The sequence below is a fragment of the Colletes latitarsis genome, chromosome 13 (genome assembly GCF_051014445.1).
Source record: "Colletes latitarsis isolate SP2378_abdomen chromosome 13, iyColLati1, whole genome shotgun sequence".
Classification (NCBI taxonomy): Eukaryota; Metazoa; Arthropoda; class Insecta; order Hymenoptera; family Colletidae; genus Colletes; species Colletes latitarsis.
In genome coordinates this window covers 13,806,834-13,828,584 of record NC_135146.1, presented here as the reverse complement: position 1 = coordinate 13,828,584, position 21,751 = coordinate 13,806,834, and the positions used below count along the sequence as shown (strand labels likewise).

Below are 21,751 nucleotides of genomic sequence, written 5' to 3'. Positions count from 1 at the left end.
AATGGTATAATTAATATGACCCTGTTTTCGAGTCTGGTCGAGCTACCGTGTTATTTTATTAACTCTAATAAGAAGCAAGAAAATAAAACAGCTAATTATTAGCATTTATGTCTATGATAATACGTTTGCGTGGTTAACTATTCCTGTGATTAATGCACGCGAGTGTTCGAACGATTGTGAAATATAATATGTTAAAAGCGTTTGATATAATAGCCAGTAATTATACAATAAATGGAAGATTAAAACTGGCTATTTGCGCGGTGTATTATTGTGAGATAATGTGTTTAGTCTTGTTTAAAAATAGTACAACACGTCATTGCGATATTGAAATGGGGGAAGAAGGTTGGTGGGTGTTCAAAAGTCTACAGAATTTACACATCGGCCATTACAACCTACGGCAATAAACCTCCTCGTTGCCATAATCGCAGAAACGTACTATTCATGCACTCGTACGATCAAAGAGATTTGCACAGGATAATTTGCAATATATTTTATTTAATACTAGCCTTTTCATTTATTTTTACATAATTAAGCTGAGTATGTTTTGTCAGCTCCATTTTCTTTTACGTGGACGCACAGGAAATTGTTTTGTTATGTTTTATTTTATTCCTCGTTTAAGGGAAGAGGATTTACGTTTTCTTTTTTGTAAATTAATACGTTAGTGCATTGTGCAAGTCCTGCTCATTTATTTACTAATTTAGTTGTTTTAACTACCTAAATAATTACGCTAATATTTATTTTAATTTTATTATTAGAACTTGATGGGCCGATTACGGGAATGAAATTTTTCCATATTCTTGTACATTGCAACAGTAAATTATTAAACTAACTACCAGATATTTTTAAAGTGCTCACTTTAATACAGCAATATATAAAATGTTTTTGGAGAGTAATATATTAACAATAATTAGGAGTCGATTGAATTTTCATTATGGCAAAATAATACGAGAAGAGTGCAAGGATGTATTATCGAATACAGCAATATATAAACTGTTTAGAAAATAAATAATTAACAGTAATTAAACGTGGATTGAAATTTCATTATGGCTTAAATGAATATAACGACAGAATAAAGCATTAACTTGGTCCATTTCCTTTTCATATAACAAGATACAAAATTTAAAAAATAATTTAGTAACAATCGAGTGTAGATTAGATTTGTAGACAAAATAAAGCGTTAATTTGGTCCATTTTCTTTTTATACAGGGTGTCCAGCCACCCATGGGAAAAATTTTTAATTTCTAGAGGCCAAAATAAAACGAAAATCAAGAATATCAATTTGTTGATGGAGGCTTCGTTAAAAAGTTATTAATGTTTAAAGTTCCGCCCTTTCTGAATTTTTTTCTCGAAAATGCGCAGGATTTCGGGGGTATGTATAATGACCAAAAATGATTGTAATTCACCCCCACAACCGAAAATAATTTTTTCAAAACGATTTGAAATTTTTTAATTTCGTCTAAAAATTTCAGAATCTACCCCCTGTCGATTATTCTTAAGAATTCGTTTTTCATTTTTAATAATTTTGTTTGACGTCCTACAGAAAAGTTGTCTAATACTTTTTTGTAGGTACCCATGAGCTCTACTTCAGAAAAAAGTTTCATCGAAATATATTCACTATTGTAGGAGTTATGGTTGTTTGAAAATTGGACCATTTTTATGCGGTTTTTCTCATTTTTCGGAGTCAAGAATCAACTTTTCGAATATTTTTACAATTTCTACATATTCTACACTAAAATACGCGTTGTTTGCTTTTTTAAACATTAAAATCGTCCAATCCGTTCAGAAGTTATGACGTTTTAAAGATTCGCATGAAAATTCGGGCAGACATTTCTGGCCAGAAATTAGATTTTCAGTAAGGAATTTTTTTCTCGAAAATGAGTAGGATTTCGAGGGTATGTCTATTGACCAAAAATGCTTGTAACTGACCCCTATAACTAAATATAATTTTTCTAGAACGATTTGAGATTTTTTAATTTTGTTAACAAATTTCACACCTTTTCGAATTTTTTTCTAGAAAATGAGTAGGATTTTGGGGATATGGCTCTTCACCAAAAATGATTGTAATTGACCTCTGCAGACAAAAATATTTTTTTTAGAACGATTTGAAATTATTTTTTTTCGCTGAAAAATTTAGGCATCTACCACCTATCGATTTTTCTTAAAAATCACTTTTTCATTTTTAGTAATTTTGTTTGACGTCTTACAGAAAAGTTGTCTAATACTTTTTTGTAGGGACTCATGAGCTCTACTTCAAAAAAAAGTTTCATTGAAATATATTCACTATTATGGGAGTTATGGCTGTTTGAAAATTGGTCCATTTTTATGGAGTTTTTCTCATTTTGCGAGGTCAGGGATCAACTTTTCGAATATTTTTACAATTTCTACAGATTCTCCTTCAAAATACGCGTCGTTTGCTTTTTTAAACATTAAAATCGTCCAATCCGTTCAAAAGTTATGGTGTTTTAAAGATTCGCATGAAATTTATGGGAAACATTTCTTGGCCTAAAATTATATTTTCGTTAAGGAATTTTTTTCTCGAAAATGGTTAGGATTTCGATGGTATATCTAATGACCAAAAATGCTTGCAATTGACCCCTGCAACTAAAAATAATTTTTCCAGAACGAATTGAAATTTGTGAATTTAATTGTCAACTTTTTAACGAAGCCTCCATCAACAAATTGATATTCTTCATTTTCGTCTAATTTTGGGCTCCAAAATTCTGTATTAAAATTTTTCTCAGGGGTGGCCGAACACCCTGTATGAGAAAATACAAAATTCAAAAAATAATTTAGTAACAATCGAGTGTAGATTAAATTTCTAGACAAAATAAATCATCAACTTGGTCGATTTCCTTTTCATAGAACAAAATACAAAATTCAAAAAATAATTTAGTAATAATCGAGTGTAGATTAAATTTCTATACAAAATAAAGCATCAACTTGGTCCATTTCCTTTTCATATAATAATATACAAAATTCAAAAAAATTATTTAGTAACAATCGAGTGTAGATTAAATTTCCAGACAAAATAAATCATCAATTTGGTCCATTTCCTTTTCATATAACAAGATACAAAATTCAAAAAATAATTTAGTAACAAACGAGTGTAGATTAAATTTCTATACAAAATAAATCATCAATTTGGTCCATTTCCTTTTCATATAACAAGATACAAAATCCAAAAAACAATTTATAAACAATAATCTAGTGTAGATTAAATTTCTATACAAAATAAAGCATTAACCTGGTCCATTTCCTTTTCATATAACAAGATACAAAATCCAAAAAATAATTTATTAACAATAATCTAGTGTAGATTACATTTCCAGACAAAATAAATCATCAACTTGGTCGATTTCCTTTCCATATAACAAAATACAAAATTCAAAAAATAATTTAGTAACAATCGAGTATAAATTAAATTTCTATACAAAATAAATCATCAACCTGATCCATTTCCTTTTCATATAACAAGATACAAAATCCAAAAAACAATTTATGAACAATAATCTAGTGTAGATTAAATTTCCAGACAAAATAAACCATCAACCTGATCCATTTCCTTTTTCCACAACAAAATACAAAATCGAGGCGTATATCAAGGCATTTTGAGTCCAACAAAAAGGTACAACGATATATTAACGAATACAGGGATACGCAGAGCGTTCAGAGAATAATTTACCAAGCTTAGATTGAATTTTCATTCAGTCTTAAATGGCCGTGTACGCTGGCACATTTACCCTACATATAAATTGACGATCAAACGAGAGACCGAGCGAAGCTCGGCCACAAAGAAAAAGCGAGAGAGATCGCGAGGAGGGGAAATATATTTCCTCCCTGGGGGCCTGCTCGTCGCTTTTCCTTTCCCCTCCGCCCCTCCAGCGCGGCTGCGCCCCCTCCGGCGCAGTCGCGGCGAAGGATCGGGGCCTTACGAGCGCGTGACGCATGCCTCCTCGTTTCACAGTCGCTTCGTCGGGCTGCGCGCACGCACGTGCGTTCCTCACCGAGGCCCATTCAGCCGTACGTGCCGGAATCCTACGCCTCTCGTTCGTTTCTCGAGCCAACATCGCGGTACATACGCGTTAGAGAACTCGATCTTTCCGTTTTTCTTGCCCTCCCGCCCGTTACGTGTCTGTTGTTTCGTAATCGAGGAATTCCAGTTACAGTGTTGTGTCGTATAAACAGTGGCGTGAAATCGTCGCGCGATTGGGTAACTCTGTCGAATTCACGACTCTTGGTTATCGCTACTTTTCCAAGTATTCCGGCGTTGGAATCGCGTTACGCGACGGTTCGCAGCGTAGTTTCGATATCTATCGAGGCTTCTCTTGACTTTTGCCATTGGACTACTCGGGGACGATCAGTACGTACGCAGCGCTCGCAACGACACGTTCGCGGTCTCGCGAGCCGATTCAAGATTTATTAGCTTTAACAATGTGCTTTCCAGTTTCCAACCGCGACGGTAAATCGGCGATAAGTTCGAATTAACGAGGTTCTCGGTTCATTCAGGAATTGGAACGCATCTCGTACGCGATAAGGAACACGTGTGGTGTCGTGTGTCGTCGACAAACGCTCTTTGTGCACTGGGTACGATGGAAGGAGCGACGACCCGCGTGGTGTTGCATTCGAGGCTGGCTGGTGTTTGCAAATAAGGTATAGTTCGGGCCATGCTATAGCGAGGTCGTAAAGTCGAGTGGGTGTCAAAGTTTATAGGTTTCAGCTCCCGAAACAAATGAATTGAGAGAATTACGAGTAGCAAAGGGTGTTAGAGCAGAGTCAGGGACGTAGGAAGAAGTATTTTATCTAGTGTCGCCATTTTTAGAGGTATCGTAACAGGGAAAGGTCTTACTGAAGTCTTTAATATCTTAATTTAGCTGCTTATAATACAGGGTGTTTGGCCACCCTTGGGAAGAATTTTAATAGGGGATTCCAGAGGCCAAAATAAGACGAAAATCAAAGATACTAATTTGTTGATAGAGGCTTCGTTAAAAAGTTATTATGAATTGAATTAAAAAGTTTCAAATCGTTCTGGAAAAATTATTTTTAATTGCAGGGGTCAATTGCAAGCATTTTTGGTCATTAGATATACCCTCGAAATCCTAACCATTTTCGAGAAAAAAATTCCTTAACGAAAATATAATTTTAGGCCAAGAAATATTTCCCATAAATTTCATGCGAATCTTTAAAACGTCATAACTTTTGAACGGGTTGGACGATTTTAATGTTTAAAAAAGCAAACGACGCGTATTTTGATCAAGAATATGTAGAAATTCTAAAAATATTCGAAAAGCTGTTCCTTCACCCCCTAAAATGAGAAAAACCCCATAGCAATTATCCAATTTTCAAACAACCATAACTCTTACAATAGTGAATATATTTCAATGAAACTTTTTTCTGAAGTAGAGCTCATGAGTACCTACAAAAAAGTATTAGACAACTTTTCTGTAGGACGACAAACAAAATTACTAAAAATGAAGAAGTGATTTTTAAGAAAAATCGATAGGTGGTAGATGCCTAAATTTTTCAGCGAAAAAAAATAATTTCAAATCGTTCTAAAAAAAATATTTTTGTCTGCAGGGGTCAATTACAATCATTTTTGGTGAAGAGCCATATCCCCAAAATCCTACTCATTTTCTAGAAAAAAATTCGAAAAGGTGTGAAATTTGTTGACAAAATTAAAAAATTTCAAATCGTTCTAGAAAAATTATATTTAGTTATAGGGGTCAGTTACAAGCATTTTTGGTCAATAGACATACCCTCGAAATCCTAACCATTTTCGAGAAAAAAATTCCTTAACGAAAATATAATTTTAGGCCAAGAAATGCTTCCCATAAATTTCATGCGAATCTTTAAAACGTCATAACTTTTGAACGGGTTGGACGATTTTAATGTTTAAAATAGCAAACTACGCGTATTTTAGTGTAGAATAAGTAGAAATTCTAAAAATATACGAAAATATGGTTCTTCAGTCCCTAAAATGAGAAAAACCCCATAGCAATTATCCAATTTTCAAACAACCATAACTCTTACAATAGTGAATATATTTCAATGAAACTTTTTTCTGAAGTAGAGCTCATTTGTACCTTCAAAAAAGTATTAAACCACTTTTCTGTAGGACGTCAAACGAAATGATTAAAAATCAAAAACGAATATTTAAGAAAAATCGATAGATGGTAGATGCCTAAATTTTTCAGCGAAATTGAAAAGTTTCAAATCGTTCTAAAAAAATTATGTTTAGTTGCAGGGATCCATTACAATCATTTTTGGTTATTAGACATATCCTCGAAATCCTAACCACTTTCGAGAAAAAAATTCTTTACCGAAACTATTATATGCAGCCAGAAATGGTTCCTCAAAATTTGAATGCAAATCTTTAAAATGTCATAACTTCTGAACGGATTGACGGATTTTAATGTTTAAAAAAGCAAACGACGCGTATTTTAGCGTAGAATATGTAGAGATTGTAAAAATATTCGAAAAGTTGATTCTTGACTCCGAAAAATGAGAAAAACCGCATAAAAATGGTCCAATTTTCAAACAGCCATAACTCCTACGATAGTGAATATATTGGAATGAAACTTTTTTGTGAAGTAGAGTTTATGAATACCTACAAAAAAGTATTAGACAACTTTTCTGTAGGGCGTCAAATAAAATTATCAAAAATGAAAAACGAATTTTTAAGAAAAATCGATGCCTAAATTTTTCGGCGAAATTGAAAAGTTTCAAATCGTTCTAAAAAAATTATTTTCAGTTGCAAGGGTTAATTTCAATCATTTTTGGTCATTAGACATACCCCCGAAATCCTATCCACTTTCGAGAAAAAAATTCGAGTAGGTTCCAAAATTTTTAGACGAAATTAAAAAATTTCAAATCATACTAAAAAAATTATAGGTAGTTACAATGGTCAATTACAAGCATTTTTGGTCATTACACATATCCCCGAAATCCTACCCAATTTCGAGAAAAAAATTCGAGTAGGTTCCAAAATTTTTAGACGAAATTAAAAAATTTCAAATCATACTAAAAAAATTATAGTTAGTTACAAGAGTCAATTACAAGCATTTTTGGTCATTAGACATACCCCCAAAATCCTATCCACTTTCGAGAAAAAAATTCACTACTGACGGAACTTTAAACGTTAATAACTTCTTAACGAATCCACCATCAACAAATTGGTATTCTTGATTTTCGTCTTATTTTGGCCTCTAGAATCTCCCATTAAAATTTTTGTATATGCATGTAGGAAATGAAAAGAGATAGTGCAGTTATGGACACAGAAAAACATTCAGAAAAGCACCCTCAAAGAGTTTACTTTACGACCTCGCTATATTTTGGCCCGAACTATAACAGGCCCGCCTGAACGGTGCTTAGACATAATTTAAAAAAGTGTTCATCCAAGTAAATTATTTAATAAATTCTACAATCACAATTTTCCTCTCGCAACAAGAAAAACGTCCAAGTGTTGGATCTTCCATCTTATCAGTTCCTTCGTGGCGTGGCAGAACGGAAGAAACCGGAAGAACAGAGAGGAAGCGCGATACAATCGACTCTCTGTGCCCTGTTTCGGATTCCACGGCCCAGCAAAGTCCGTTTTAAGGCCACAGTTGGTGCCCCTGCGTCAAGGGGTCTCTTTGATCTGCGGAAATCGGGGAGCCACCGCACTCAGCAGCTTATCTGGCGGCTCTGTCGCGTTTCGAGGCCTTTTTCCGGCTAGATTTCGCGAAAGAAATGGATCGAACGAGCTGAGGGAACCGTGTCACGCGAAGTGCCATGTGTATCCATCGATGAGGGAACGGTTCTCGCCTTGAGGCCACGCGTTATCGGTCTAATAGTCGTCGGAGGGACCGAGAGATCGGGAGGAGAAAGGGGAGGCTCGCTCGCGGAGAATAATCGTGGGTGGAGGCAGACTTCTTCAGCGATAAGGCTGGCAACGAGCGAGAATTACCGCCGGTAAATTGCGTTGCCAGGAAAAATTCGTCGACAAAATAATTACCGTGCAACGCCCGGGACGATTAATCGTTCGCTTTCGAGCATCGTGGATTTTCGCGTTCGCGAGAGGTGCGTGGGTGTGCTGCGTGATCGTGGGCGGCGTTCGATGATCGCGGAGTTCTCGTCGATTTTCGCGCCGATCGACGAGGCTACGCCTGGATGCCAGTTTTGGAGGGCGGCGTGGTCAAAAAGCGGGCTGTCGACAGGACCGCTCGCAAAATGCGGATGAGACTTTGCACCGGCTCCAAAGAGTCGTACACCTTGCTTTCCAAGAAACGGTAATTTCATTATTTAATTGTTCGTTTGACCAAACTGTTTTATTTCTTGCTTTGTTCGACTTTCTTCTGGGTATTTTCCAATGAATAATTTAATTAATAAATGAATGAATAATTTGTAATTTTTCTTAGATCTTTTGGATTTCTACTTTTCATTGGATAATCTCGTTTGACCCTCTTTTTTCTTTCACAAAGCAATTGTAAAATTTGTTTGATTTTTTATTTAAATGTAGTTTCATTTTTTATTCAAATGTAATTTAATATTTTAATGAAATATATTGATATTTATTGTAAGTATTTTTCGAAGGGTTTTAACTTACTCTTAGTTGTTTATTTAGAATATAAATATTGGTATCAAGTTGTCCCACAAAAATTATTTTAAACATTTAATTGAACCTCTTCTCCGAGGCTTCGTTAAAAAGTTATTAACAATTAAATTCAAAAATTTCAAATCGTTCTAAAAAAATTATGTTTAGTTGCAGGGGTCCATTACAATCATTTTTGGTTATTAGACATATCCAAGAAATCCTACTTACTTTCGAGAAAAAAATTCGAGAAAGTGTGAAATTTTTCGACAAAATTCAAAAATTTCAAATCGTTCTAAAAAAATTACGTTTAGCTGCAGGGGTCCATTACAATCATTTTTGGTCATTATAGATACCCCCGAATTCCTATGCACTTTCGAGAAAAAAATTGTAGAAGTTGGACAAATTTTTCGACAAAATTAAAAAATTTCAAATCGTTCTAAAAAAATTACGTTTAGCTGCAGGGGTCAATTACAATAATTTTTGGTCATTATAGATACCCCCGAATTCCTATGCACTTTCGAGAAAAAAATTGTGGAAGTTGGACAAATTTTTCGACAAAATTAAAAATTTTCAAATCGTTCTAAAAAAATTACGTTTAGCTGCAGGGGTCCATTACAATCATTTTTGGTTATTAGACATACCCCCGAAATCGTACTCACTTTCGAGAAAAAAATTCAAGAAGGTGTAAAATTTTTCGACAAAATTAAAAATTTTCAAATCGTTCTGGAAAAATTACATTTAGCTGCAGGGGTCCATTACAATCATTTTTGGTTATTAGACATACCCTCGAAATCCTATCCATTTTCGAGAAAAAAATTCTGGAAGTTGGACAAATTTTTCGACAAAATTAAAAAATTTTAAATCGTTCTAAAAAAATTATGTTTACTTGCAGGGGTCCATTACAATCATTTTTGGTTATTAGACACACCCCCGAAATCCTATCCATTTTCGAGAAAAAAATTCTGGAAGTTGTACAAATTTTTCGACAAAATTAAAAAATTTCAAATCGTTCTAAAAAAATTATGTTTACTTGCAGGGGTCCATTACAATCATTTTTGGTTATTAGACATACCCCCGAAATCGTACTCACTTTCGAGAAAAAAATTCAAGAAGGTGTGAAATTTTTCGACAAAATTAAAAAATTTCAAATCGTTCTAAAAAAATTACATTACCTGCAGAGGCCCATTACAATCATTTTTGGTTATTAGATATACCTCCAAAATCCTATGCACTTTCGAGAAAAAAATTCTGGAAGTTGGACAAATTTTTCGACAAAATTAAAAAATTTCAAATCGTTCTAAAAAAATTATGTTTAGCTACAGGGGTCCATTACAATCATTTTTGATTATTACACATACCCCCGAATTCCTATGCACTTTCGAGAAAAAAATTCTGGAAGTTGGACAAATTTTTCGACAAAATTAAAAAATTTCAAATCGTTCTGGAAAAATTATTTTCAGTTACAGGGGTCAATTACAATTATTTTTGGTCAATACATATACCCCCGAAATCCTACTCACTTTCGAGAAAAAAATTCAGTACGATCGGAACTTTAAAAATTAATAACTTTTTAACAAAGCCTCCATGAACAAATTAATATTCTTGACTTTCGTCTTATTTTGGCCCCTAGAATCTCCCATTAAAATTTTTCCCAAGGTTGATCGAACACCATGTATACTACGTAATTCGAGTTAGGGCAACGGTGCAGTTATTCTTCCCCTACGGTGCATGTCGTTAAGAGTGCACAGAACGTGGCTGTTGTATCCTGGTCAGCAATCGACAACTTTCCATGAAGCCACGTAACGAGCCGTAATCTCGCGGTAATTTGCGAAATGACAGTGCATAAATAATTCGTTCGTAAATAGTGATTATGGGTTCGATCGGCTTGACTCTCGGTTTCTATTTCTTTTTACAAATTGTAATCGCAGTTTTACGCACAAGCTCTCTTCCAGCCACTAGTAGACTTCGCGCGGAGTCTGAAAATCGAATTTCCACAGAGTCGTAACACGACTGCGCGATAATTCCTTGGGAAACGTATCGATTTTCGACACGTCCCACGCGATTTCTTATTTCGGATCTCGTCCATGCTCTGCATTCGAGGGTCACCAGTTCCCACGGAAATTTTTAATCTGAAACCTTTGTAAGTACGTGAAATATAGCAATGACAATCTCGAACAGTATTATGGTAATGCCGCGTAGAACGTAGCCATAAATATTCATTCGTACCCAGGGTACTTAATCTATTTTCATAGACGTGGATACGAATTGAGAATTCCGAAAGGGCCTGGAAATTTTTCGTATCCGATTACGAGTGAATAACCGCCTTGACGACTCGAGGTTCCCCTTTCACGGTGACGAGCAAAAATATTACGCGTAACAGCGAATGAATCGGCTGTATGCCGGACAAACGACATTGGAAACTGTCCTGTAATTAATTACCAACCGGGAGTTGAATATTAACTCGAAATTGTGGCCTCCGGCTACTTGAAACCCAAATTCGATCGCAGAGAATAATAATTCGTTAATTAGTCGAATATTATGAGGACGAATTTAAACTATGCGATGCACAGAGTGATAGGAATTCCTTTCTGCGATTATTGCGCGAGACCAGTCGTTAAAGGATGCAAAGAGGGCCAAGTATCCTTCAACGATGATCTACACTCGAGTCGGCCTTCGACGGCCCGTAATAAAGAAACTGTTGCTCAACTTGGTGGAGAAATCCTTGCTGATTGTCGCTTAATCATCCCAGAGATTGTCCACGAGGTGAACATCTACGTAAACCTGGCCGAGGCATGAAAATTTTTGTGCCAAATCGTTCCTGTTTTCTAGAATTTTCAACCTTCATTTCATCGGACAAAAATATAACTTCACTTTCATATTTAATAAAATAGAATTTTCCCCCAGTCCTGACCCCTGCACGAGATTTAGTTTGCAGACGATTAGCATCGCGTGACAAAAACCATTTGATCCTCGATGACTGTGGATTTTCTTTTGATCGAACGTTGTACGCCTCGTCGTGGAAATTATGTTCGTCGGTGATCGTGAGCGCAGGGCCCCGGGAATTATCACTATTAATACTGATTTAGTTGAAAGGAGGAGAAAAGAGGCGATCGTGTGTGCAGGTATAAAGGCAAACACCATCCTCTATTCACCCCTTTTGGATGTTCCGGTAACGCGTGTCTGGCCATTCAAAACTCAGTTAAGCCGGAGGACGCGCGGCGCCGCGGCGTTAAGTCGACAGTGAACCTATAAATTTCTCTCGACCCTTTTCTTCTCTCGCTGGTAGCGCGAAACTCCTTTAAAGTTGCATTCAACACGGGACGTCGTGTAAGCGCACGTATGTGCGTAACGTTACAAATATATTATCAAGACATTTACGCTTTGTACCCTCGGAAAATTATTTATTGCTTCTCGCGGCGAACCCGGGCTTTGATCGTTTATTTCCCATATCTTTTTATACCGCGTTACTAACTCGATGTGTTTCTTTTTGTTTCAGGTGAGTCGGACGAATAGTTAAATCGAACGAAATCCACAGGTATTTATTATAAATACTGATGCTGGTAAATTTAAATTGCTGAAACTTGTTTAGGAATATAGTGTCGAAGTAAATGTCAAAATAAACATAGAAGATGGCATAAATTATAATAGGTGATATGTTCATTGGATAGGGGATGAAATTCCCTTTAAAATGAGCGTTTGTGAGCGTCGATAGCTTTATTAGTTCCGGAGATATGACGATTTTAGTTTCGAGTCGTTCGCGCGGCTACTTTTCATTGTTTACGTCGCGAGGTCATTGATCTACTTAGTGCGTAGTAAATTCTTGGAAATACTACGTCGAAACTAGGTCACGCGAGTCACGTACGTGAGGTAGGTCAGCACTACGCGTGCGACAAGGAGGTCCGACGCGCTAGACAAAGACAGAGATAGTCGAATTAAGAAAAATACCACTTTACATAAATTACGATATCTCCGAAACGGGAAGTCGGATCGAGAAAAACTAAAAACCAATTTTGAAGAGGAAGGTTCACCGCTCCCAACGGTGGTTCAATTTTGAATAAAACACTAGTAGTTTCGAAACTACAGGTAATCAAAGTTTTTAGTAATTTCCATACGCGTCGTAACACGGGAAGCGCCATAAGCGGAGTTTTTCAAAAATTACGCTTTTACATAAATTGCGATATCTCCGAAACGGGAAGTCGGATCGAGAAAAACTAAAAACCAATTTTGCAGAGGAAAGTTTACCGCTGCTAACAGTGGTTTAATTTTGAATAAAACACTAGTAGTTTCGAAACTGTAGGTAATCAAAGTTTTTAGTAATTTCCATACGCGCCGTAACACGGGAAGCGCCATAAGCGGAGTTTTTTTAAAATTACGCTTTTATATAAATTACGATATCTCCGAAACGGGAAGTCGGATCGAGAAAAACTAAAAACCAATTTTGAAGAGGAAGGTTCACCGCTCCCAACGGCGGTTCAATTTTGAAGAAAGAATTAATAGTTTCGGAGTTACACGCGTCTAAAGTTTTAGTATTTTTAATACGCGTGGCTACAGGCTTCTGTAAGGTGGACCGTGAAAATTGAAAAATTACGCTTTCATATAAATTACAATATCCTGAAAACGGGGAGTCGTATCGAGAAAAACCAAAAACCAATTTCAAAGGGGAAGCTTCCCCGCTCCCAACGGCGGTTCAATTTTGAAGAAAGAATTAATAGTTTTGGAATTACGCGCGTCTAAAGTTTTCTATTTGTTTTCTCGTGTAAAAATCGCAAATTAACCGATAGAAATGTGTTTCTCCGTATATCGATAGCTCTCATTATCCTTTCGATCATCGTGAATGCTCCGTTATAGATAGGCGCGCTGGTACGATCGTTGTTATTGAGATCGCTTTATTAGGTTTCATCATCGTTTTCATCTTACGTGCCCGTAACTTTATCGTAAGCGGGGATCTATTGGCTGGCCAAGCGTGCACTTATCAAGGATCTCGTAGGAAATGTTAGTTTGTTGAAGTATAATAAAAGGCTTAATGTGACTCATCGACGTCGGAAAAATTAGCGACGCGGATAATTATAATAGTTGCGCGTTCGTCGAACCGCTAGCGAGAATGTGCGATGCAATTTAGGATCATTTTATCTGTCGAGATTCAGAGATCGATGAAAAGATTAATATTAATACAAATAAATGTTCAGCATAGTATCTCAAAACGAACTAAATGCGAAAATATAAATTGTATTTCGACTGTCAGGAATTTCATTTTTGCTAGACAGCACTTTGAAACTAATTATATTTCGACTGATTTAATTTTTCTTGGGCCCCGTTAGATTAGGTTAAAATTTTAATGGGTGATTCTGGAGATCAAAATAAGACGGAAATGAAGAATAGTAATTTTTAAATTGAGGCTTCGTTAAAAAGTTATTAACGTTTAAAGTTCCGTCTGTAGAACGGCGATCTGCGCTCGCGCGATAGTCTGCACACTCCAACTTCAAACGTTAATAACTTTTCAACGAAGCCTCAATTAAAAAATTACTATTCTTGATTTTCGTTTTATTTTGGTCTCCAGAATCCCCCATTAAAATTTTTCCCAGGTCTGGCCAAACACTCCGCGTATGTCCATAAAGCAAGCGGAGAACAAGTGAGCGTATGTTCGTGATATCTTCACCGACTACTCGGTATCTTTCTATTTCTCTCAGTCGCGTTGCATACGAGCCACAGCTGCCACGTTTGTCGTTCCTTTTTCCCGTCTCACTCTGAGTCTGCCTCGTTTATCCGCTTATACCGCCCCTCGATTCCCGAGAATGAATCGAACCTCTGTGAATCGTACCAGCATCCAGCGGATTTTCGATCGACCGAGCAATCGTTCGAATAGAACTGTGCCATTAAACTCGCTCAAACGAAATTCTTTCCTACCGTTTAATTGGGTTATCCAATAAGTTCCTGTTTTTAACCCTTTGTCGCCCGCTGTCACGTGTGCGTGACCTTATCAGTGAGCTGGTATCGCGCGTATGCGATTTAACAACGTTATCAATCGTTCGAGTTTGTTTAGATTCAAACTTCATTTTGATTGTTATGTTATTGCAATGTTTAAAATTTTTTATGATAATTTTTTGCCCCACTTTGGTACTATATTTCTAAATTTTGCATTATTTTTATATTTTGTTATTTGAATGTTTAAAATTCTTTGTGGTAATAGTGTGTTTTGTTTTGGTTTAGAATTTGATACTATATAGGGTGTTCAGCCACGCCTGGGAAGAATTTTAATGGGAGATTCTAAAGGCCAAAATCAAGGAATATCAATTTCTTGACTGAGGCTTCGTTAAAGTTATTAACAAGTAAATTAAACAGTTCCGAATTATTGTGAAAAAATTATTTTCGGTTGCAAGGGTCGATTATAGTCATTTTTGGTTATTACATGTATCCTCGAAATCCTACGCACTTTTGAGAAAAAAATTGGAGTAGGTGCCTAAATTTGTGGGCAAAAATGAAAAATTTCAAATCGTTCTAAAAAAATTATTTTCGGTTGTGGGTGTCAATTATAGTCATTTTTGGTCATTACACGTACCCTCGAAATCCTACGCACTTTCGAGAAAAAAATTCTTTACCGAAACTATTATATAAATGGTTCCTCAAAATTTCATGCAAATCTTTAAAATGTCATAACTTCTGAACGGATTGACGGATTTCAATGTTTAAAAAAGCAAACGACGCGTATTTTAATGTAGAATATGTAGAAATTGTAAAAATATTCGAAAAGTTTGATAATTCAGTCCGAAAAATGAGAAAAACCCCATAAAAATGGTCCAATTTTCAAACAGCCATAACTCCTACAATAGTGAATATATTTCAATGAAATTTTGGGAGGAAGTAGAGCTCACGAGTACCTACAAAAAAGTATTAGAGAACTTTTCTATAAGACGTCAAACAAAATTACTAAAAATCAAAAACGAATTTTAAGAAAAATCGACAGGGGGTAGGTGCCTAAAATTTCGGTGAAAAAAAAATTTTCCAAATCGTTCTAAAAAAATTATATTTAGTTACAGGGGTCAATTACAAGCATTTTTGGTCTTTACACATACCCCCGAAATCCTATCCACTTTCGAGAAAAAAATTCGAGTAGGTTCCAAAATTTTTAGACGAAATTAAAAAATTTCAAATCATACTAAAAAAATTATAGTCAGTTACAGTGGTCAATTACAAGCATTTTTGGTCATTACACATACCCTCGAAATCCTATCCACTTTCGAGAAAAAAATTCGAGAAGGTGTGAAATTTTTCGACAAAATTAAAAAATTTCAAATCATACTAAAAAAATTATAGTTAGTTACAAGGGTCAATTACAAGCATTTTTGGTCAATAGACATACCCCCGAAATCCTATCCACTTTCGAGAAAAAAATTCGAGTAGGATCCAAAATTTTTAGACGAAATTAAAAAATTTCAAATCATACTAAAAAAATTATAGTTAGTTACAAGGGTCAATTACAAGCATTTTTGGTCAATAGACACAACCCCGAAATCCTATCCACTTTCGAGAAAAAAATTCGAGTAGGTTTCAAAATTTTTAGACGAAATTAAAAAATTTCAAATCATACTAAAAAAATTATAGTTAGTTACAGTGGTCAATTACAAGCATTTTTGGTCATTACACATACCCCCAAAATCCTATCCACTTTCGAGAAAAAAATTCAAGTAGGATCGGAACTTTGAAATTGAATAATTCTTTAACGAAGCCTCCATTAACAAATTATTATTCTTTATTTTCTACCTATTTTGGCCTCTAGAATCTCCCATATTAATATTCTCCTTTGTATCTTAGCTGTACAAGTTCCATTATTTCAAAAATAATACATTTAACACACAATAATAACCTAAATACAGAAAGTAATTTAACTCTTTACTAAATTTTACTCTCAAGAACTAATAATCAATAACAAAACCTGCCAGAAATATTTTACATTTGTTCGTTCGATGGTAACATTAAATTGAAAGAACTAACAATCAATAACAAAACCTGCCAGAAATATTTTTGGGGCCTAGTAACACTTGCAGATAACACTAACGTTTACATTTGTTCGTTCGATGGTAACATTAAATTGAAAGAACTAACAATCAATAACAAAGCTGCCAGAAATATTTTTGGGGGCCTAGTAACACTTGCAGATAACACTAACGTTTACATTTGTTCGTTCGATGGTAACATTAAATTGAAAGAACGTCTTTTTCAGCTTTCACTTGCGTCTTTTTCTGCGTTCAATCGTACTGGCAAATTTACATGTGTAAATTATACAGGGTGAGGCACTTAAAGAGGTTGGCTAGTTATCTCGCGGGGGGGCGGTGGGGCGAGGGGAGATCGCCTATACTTAAACACGGTATCGTTCATCGGATGCCAACTGCACGACAAAAACTTTTACACGAATAACAAAACGCACATTTAATACGAGCTGCAAACAAAACCGATGCGTGGAAACATTTCGATAAATTATCTCGATTCTGTTCGTCCAAGAAACGATCCATCGAACGAATGTTCGTATTTTCTTTAATTATTTCTGACTCTGGTAAAATCGAGGCGCAGTCGTTTAAAAATCGAAGCCACGGTGGCCGGATCGTTGGCCTATTTTGCATTCGTTAATTCGTAGCAGACGTGCAGGCGCGTTGTTCCTAACTTTATTGCATCGCAACGATATTCTTATCGGGGGTTTTCGCGGAAACGAGGAATAATGGAATAGAATGGTCCATTGTGTAATAGCAGTGACGATTCCTCGCGTGTGATTCTCAGAACAGTGCGAACCAATGAAACACGCTCGATTCTCTTTTTACGCGGTTTCGATTCAACAGACTCTGGCGCTTTATACAGAAAAATTTCATTGGAACGAATTAAACTGTTAGTGGGTGACGCGTCGTTTTATTCGTGACTCATCTGTCCAAGTGGAACGTTTTCGAATATTTAAAAAACAGAATTTCTCCCTGTTTTGGGAAATATTTCGGAGATTTGCAATACGTATAAGGGAATTGAAAGAGTATTGAATTTATTAAAATGTGTATTGTGTATTCTGTTTGAAATTTGACGATCAATATACGTAAAATATGAATGAAAATTATAAACAGAAAATGTAAAGATTGCAGTAGATGTGAGTGAAAGAAAAAGAGTAGAAATTTGTAATAGATTTAATAACTCCTTTTGATACGTTTGTGTTATCTTTTTAACGAGTGTTCGTGGAAGTACACGCGGAAACGCGAATCTTCCCCGAAAAGTAACCTCTTTATCGTTTCGTCGCGTCATCGAGCGTGATGCACACCGGAAGCAGTGACACGGTCCTGTAAGAATGTGGAACGCGTCTGAAAAGTGGACGGAATTAAGGCGGGTCAAAGATCCAGGGAGATACTTGCACGCTGATCGCGAGAAAAAGGAGGTTTTTCAATGTATTGCGTCACCACTTGCCGAATCAGACGGAACGTATCTGGTCATTAAGAGCAGCGAGGAATTAATTAAGCATCTGCTTCCTCCCTCGTAACACTCGATGCTCTGTGGGTTCCATGGAACTCGTTCGTTTCGCGAATTGTCGACGGGAATGCTGGGAATTCGAAAAAGACCACCATCAATTAAATAACTTACCCTGTAATGGCACTAATTTTCACTATTTCTTGTTGTAAAAATTTGTGAATACTACTGAAAGGGTGACAAATATATATAAAAATTGTCAATGCAATAAGTTATGTAGTTTGTTTATAAAAAAATATTAAAGAAGACGACTTGGAATAATGGAAGCCACTTTCTCAGAGGCTCTGTACTATCACTAATTTTCACTATTTCTCGTTGTAAAAATTTGTGAATACTACTGAAAGGGTGACGAATATATGTAAAAATTGCCAATGCAACGAGTTACTTAGTTTGTTTGTAAAAAAATGTTAAAGAAGACTTGGAATAGTGGAAGCTATGACACTTTCTCAGAGGCTCTGTAATACCACTAATTTTCACTATTTCTCGTTGTAAAAATTTGTGTATGTTATTGAGAGGGTGACAAATATATATAAAAATTGTCAATACAACAAGTTATATAGTTTGTTTATAAAAAAATGTTAAAGAAGACTTGGAATAGTGGAAGCTATGACACTTTCTCAGAGGCTCTGTAATACCACTAATTTTCACTATTTTTCGTTGTAAAAATTTGTAAATACTACTCAAAGGGTGACAAATATATGTAAAAATTGCCAATACAACGAGTTACTTAGTTTGTTTATAAAAAAATGTTAAAGAAGACTTGGAATAGTGGAAGCTATGACACTTTCTCTGAGGCTCAGTACTATCACTAATTTTCACTATTTCTCGTTGTAAAAATTTGTGAATACTATTGAGAAGGTGACAAATATATGTAAAAATTGCCAATGCAACAGGTTACTTAGTTTGTTTATAAAAAAATGTTAAAGAAGACTTGGAATAGTGGAAGCTATGACACTTTCTCTGAGGCTCTGTAATACCACTAATTTTCACTATTTTTCGTTGCAAAAATTTGTGAATACTACTGAAAGGGTGACGAATATATGTAAAAATTGCCAATGCAATGAGTTACTTAGTTTGTTTATAAAAAAATATTAAAGAAGACGACTTGGAATAGTGGAAGCCACTTTCTTTGAGGATGTGTATTACCACTAATTTTGAGTATTTCTCCTTATAAAAATTTGTAAATATCATTGAGAGGATGGCAAATATATATAAAAATCGCCAATTGAAAATCTTGCATAGTTTGTTAATAAAAAAATGCCAAAGACAGAAACAAAATATTACATATCTAAAAAGCGTACCAGGCTTTATATTACCACTAATTTTGTGTATTTTTCCTTATAAAAATTTGTAAATATCGTTGAAAGGATGGCATATATATAGAAAAATCGCCAATGCAAAATCTTGCATAGTTTCTTAACAAAAAAATGCCAAAGACAGAAACAAAATATTACATATCTAAAAGGCGTACGAGGCTCTGTAATATCACTAATTTTGACTATTTCTCCTTATAAAAATTTGTAAATATCGTTGAAAGGATGATAAATATATATAAAAATCGCCAATGCAAAATCTTGTATAGTTTGTTAATAAAAAAATAGCAAAGAAAATAAAAGGCGTTTTACCATTCTATTATATGTCGATAAATGAGCGTTAGAGTTTTATAGTGGTGACACGTAGCGGTGTAATAGATTCCAGGCTGGTCATAAAATTCTATATTTTTTAATTCGAAGGCTGTCTCGAACAATGAACATTCTCGTCGCGCCAATACAGTTCAATATCGCGCGTTGGCTGTGAATCGAATTTCTCGCGGACGGGGGAAGCAATGAAATGGAGGAAAGCCAAACGACCTGTCGCCCGAGCGTGAAAAACGAAAGGAATGCGTATCCGCTTGTGTATCCCTCGATCCTCGGAGCTGGAAGGGCTGCAACGAACATTTCACGCGAATAAAAACAAAATAATCGTCAGTTTAACCCCTCCTCGTTGAATGAAACAAACAATAACAATATTCGTGTGTTCTGTTTTCTACTCAAAAAACTCTGAGACTTTGTTCCATGGCCATTTTAGAATTTTCTTTTGGAAATTGGGGCGAAACAACTTGGAAAATCCACGTTTGCTTTTGTAAGGGAGTCCTGCTTGCAAACTTCACTTTTTCAAAGGCTTTGGCTCTAATTTTGCAAAAGAAATCATTCACTTTCTGGTAGGCAAAACTTCTGAAAAATTCACGTTTGCTTTTGTAAGGGAGTCCAGCTTGCAAACTTCACTTTATCAAATGTCTCTGATTTTTATTGCAAAAGAAATTCACTTTTCGATAGACAAAACTTGCAAAAGATAACCGAAAGAATAACTGTAGAGCCAGATGACTCCATTGTTTGTAGGGTTCACTGAACCGACAAGAAACTCCAGCGAAAGTAATCATCGACAGCAGATCATAATACAATTAATTTATGCAGCGACTTAAAATTCATATTATTCAAGCAGTGCACGAGCCTTTGGCGGATCTCGTTAAAACAAGCATCTTTGACAATAGCTAGCACGCTAGGCTCGCAAATGCAATTTTAATTAAGCTGAAATTTCGACTCGAAACACTTTAAAATGGGTTGCACGATTGAATCAAACAACATTTAAACTGTGCAATTCACAAGAAAACAGGACATGCAGGGTGTTCAGCCACCCATGGGAAAAATTTTCAATTTCTAGAGGCCAAAATAGGACGAAAATCAAGAATACTAACTTGTTGATTGAGGCTTCGTTAAAAAGTTATTAACGTTTAAACTTCCACTCTTTCTGAATTTTTTTCTCGAAAGTGCGTAGGATTTCGGGGGTATATGTATCGATCAAAAATGACTGTAATCGACCCCTGCAACTGAAAATAATTTTTTTAGAATGATTTGAAATTTTTTAATTTTGACGAAAAATTTAGGCACCTATCACCTGTAGATTTTTCTTAAGAATTCGTTTTTGATTTTTAATAAATTTGTTTGACACGCTACGGAAAAGTTGTTTAGAACTTTTTTATAGATATCTATGAGCTCTACTTCCTCCTAAAATTTCATTGAAATATATTCACTATTATAGGAGTTATGGTAATTTGAAAATTGGACCACTTTTATGGAGTTTTTTTCATTTTACGGACTGAAAAATCAGCTTTCGAATATTTTTAAAATTTCTACGTATTCTTCACTAAAATACGCGTCGTTTGCATTTTTGAAAATTAAAATCCCTCTATCCGTTCAGAAGTTATGACATTTTAAAGATTCGCATGAAATTTTCGGGGTACATTTCTGGCCATAAACTATATTTTCGGTAAACAATTTTTTTCTCGAAAATGCGTAGGATTTCGGGGGTATATGTATTGATAAAAAATGATTGTAATTAACCCCCCTAGACAACCATAATTTTTTTATAACGATTTGAAATTTTTTAATTTTTACGAAAAATTTCACAACTACTCGAATTTTTTTCTCGAAAGTGCGTAGGATTTCGAGGATACATGTATTGACCAAAAATGACTATAATTGACCCCTGCAATTGAAAATAATTTTTTTAGAATGATTTGAAATTTTTTTTTTTCGTCGAAAATTTTAGGCACCTATCCCCTGTAGATTTTCCTTAAGAATTCGTTTTTGATTTTTAGTAATTTTGTTTTACGTCCTATAAAAAAGTTCTCTAATACTTTTCTGTAGGTAC

At 35.2% G+C, this 21,751-nt stretch overlaps 1 protein-coding gene across 3 annotated transcripts in view; it reads left to right on the top strand.

Annotated features, from left to right (window-relative positions):
- The window catches only part of LOC143349532 (rap1 GTPase-activating protein 1), a 164,248-nt gene that overhangs the window by 47,033 nt on the left and 95,464 nt on the right, over positions 1–21,751 (top strand). The window contains exon 1 of one of the 3 annotated variants that reach the window (XM_076780869.1): positions 8,071–8,264. The exons of the other annotated variants lie outside the window; for them this stretch is intronic. Coding sequence (XP_076636984.1) covers positions 8,146–8,264 — 119 coding nt within the window. The 5' untranslated portion in view covers positions 8,071–8,145. Of the gene's footprint in view, positions 1–8,070; positions 8,265–21,751 lie in introns of those variants that run through there. 3 annotated transcript variants of the gene reach the window in all.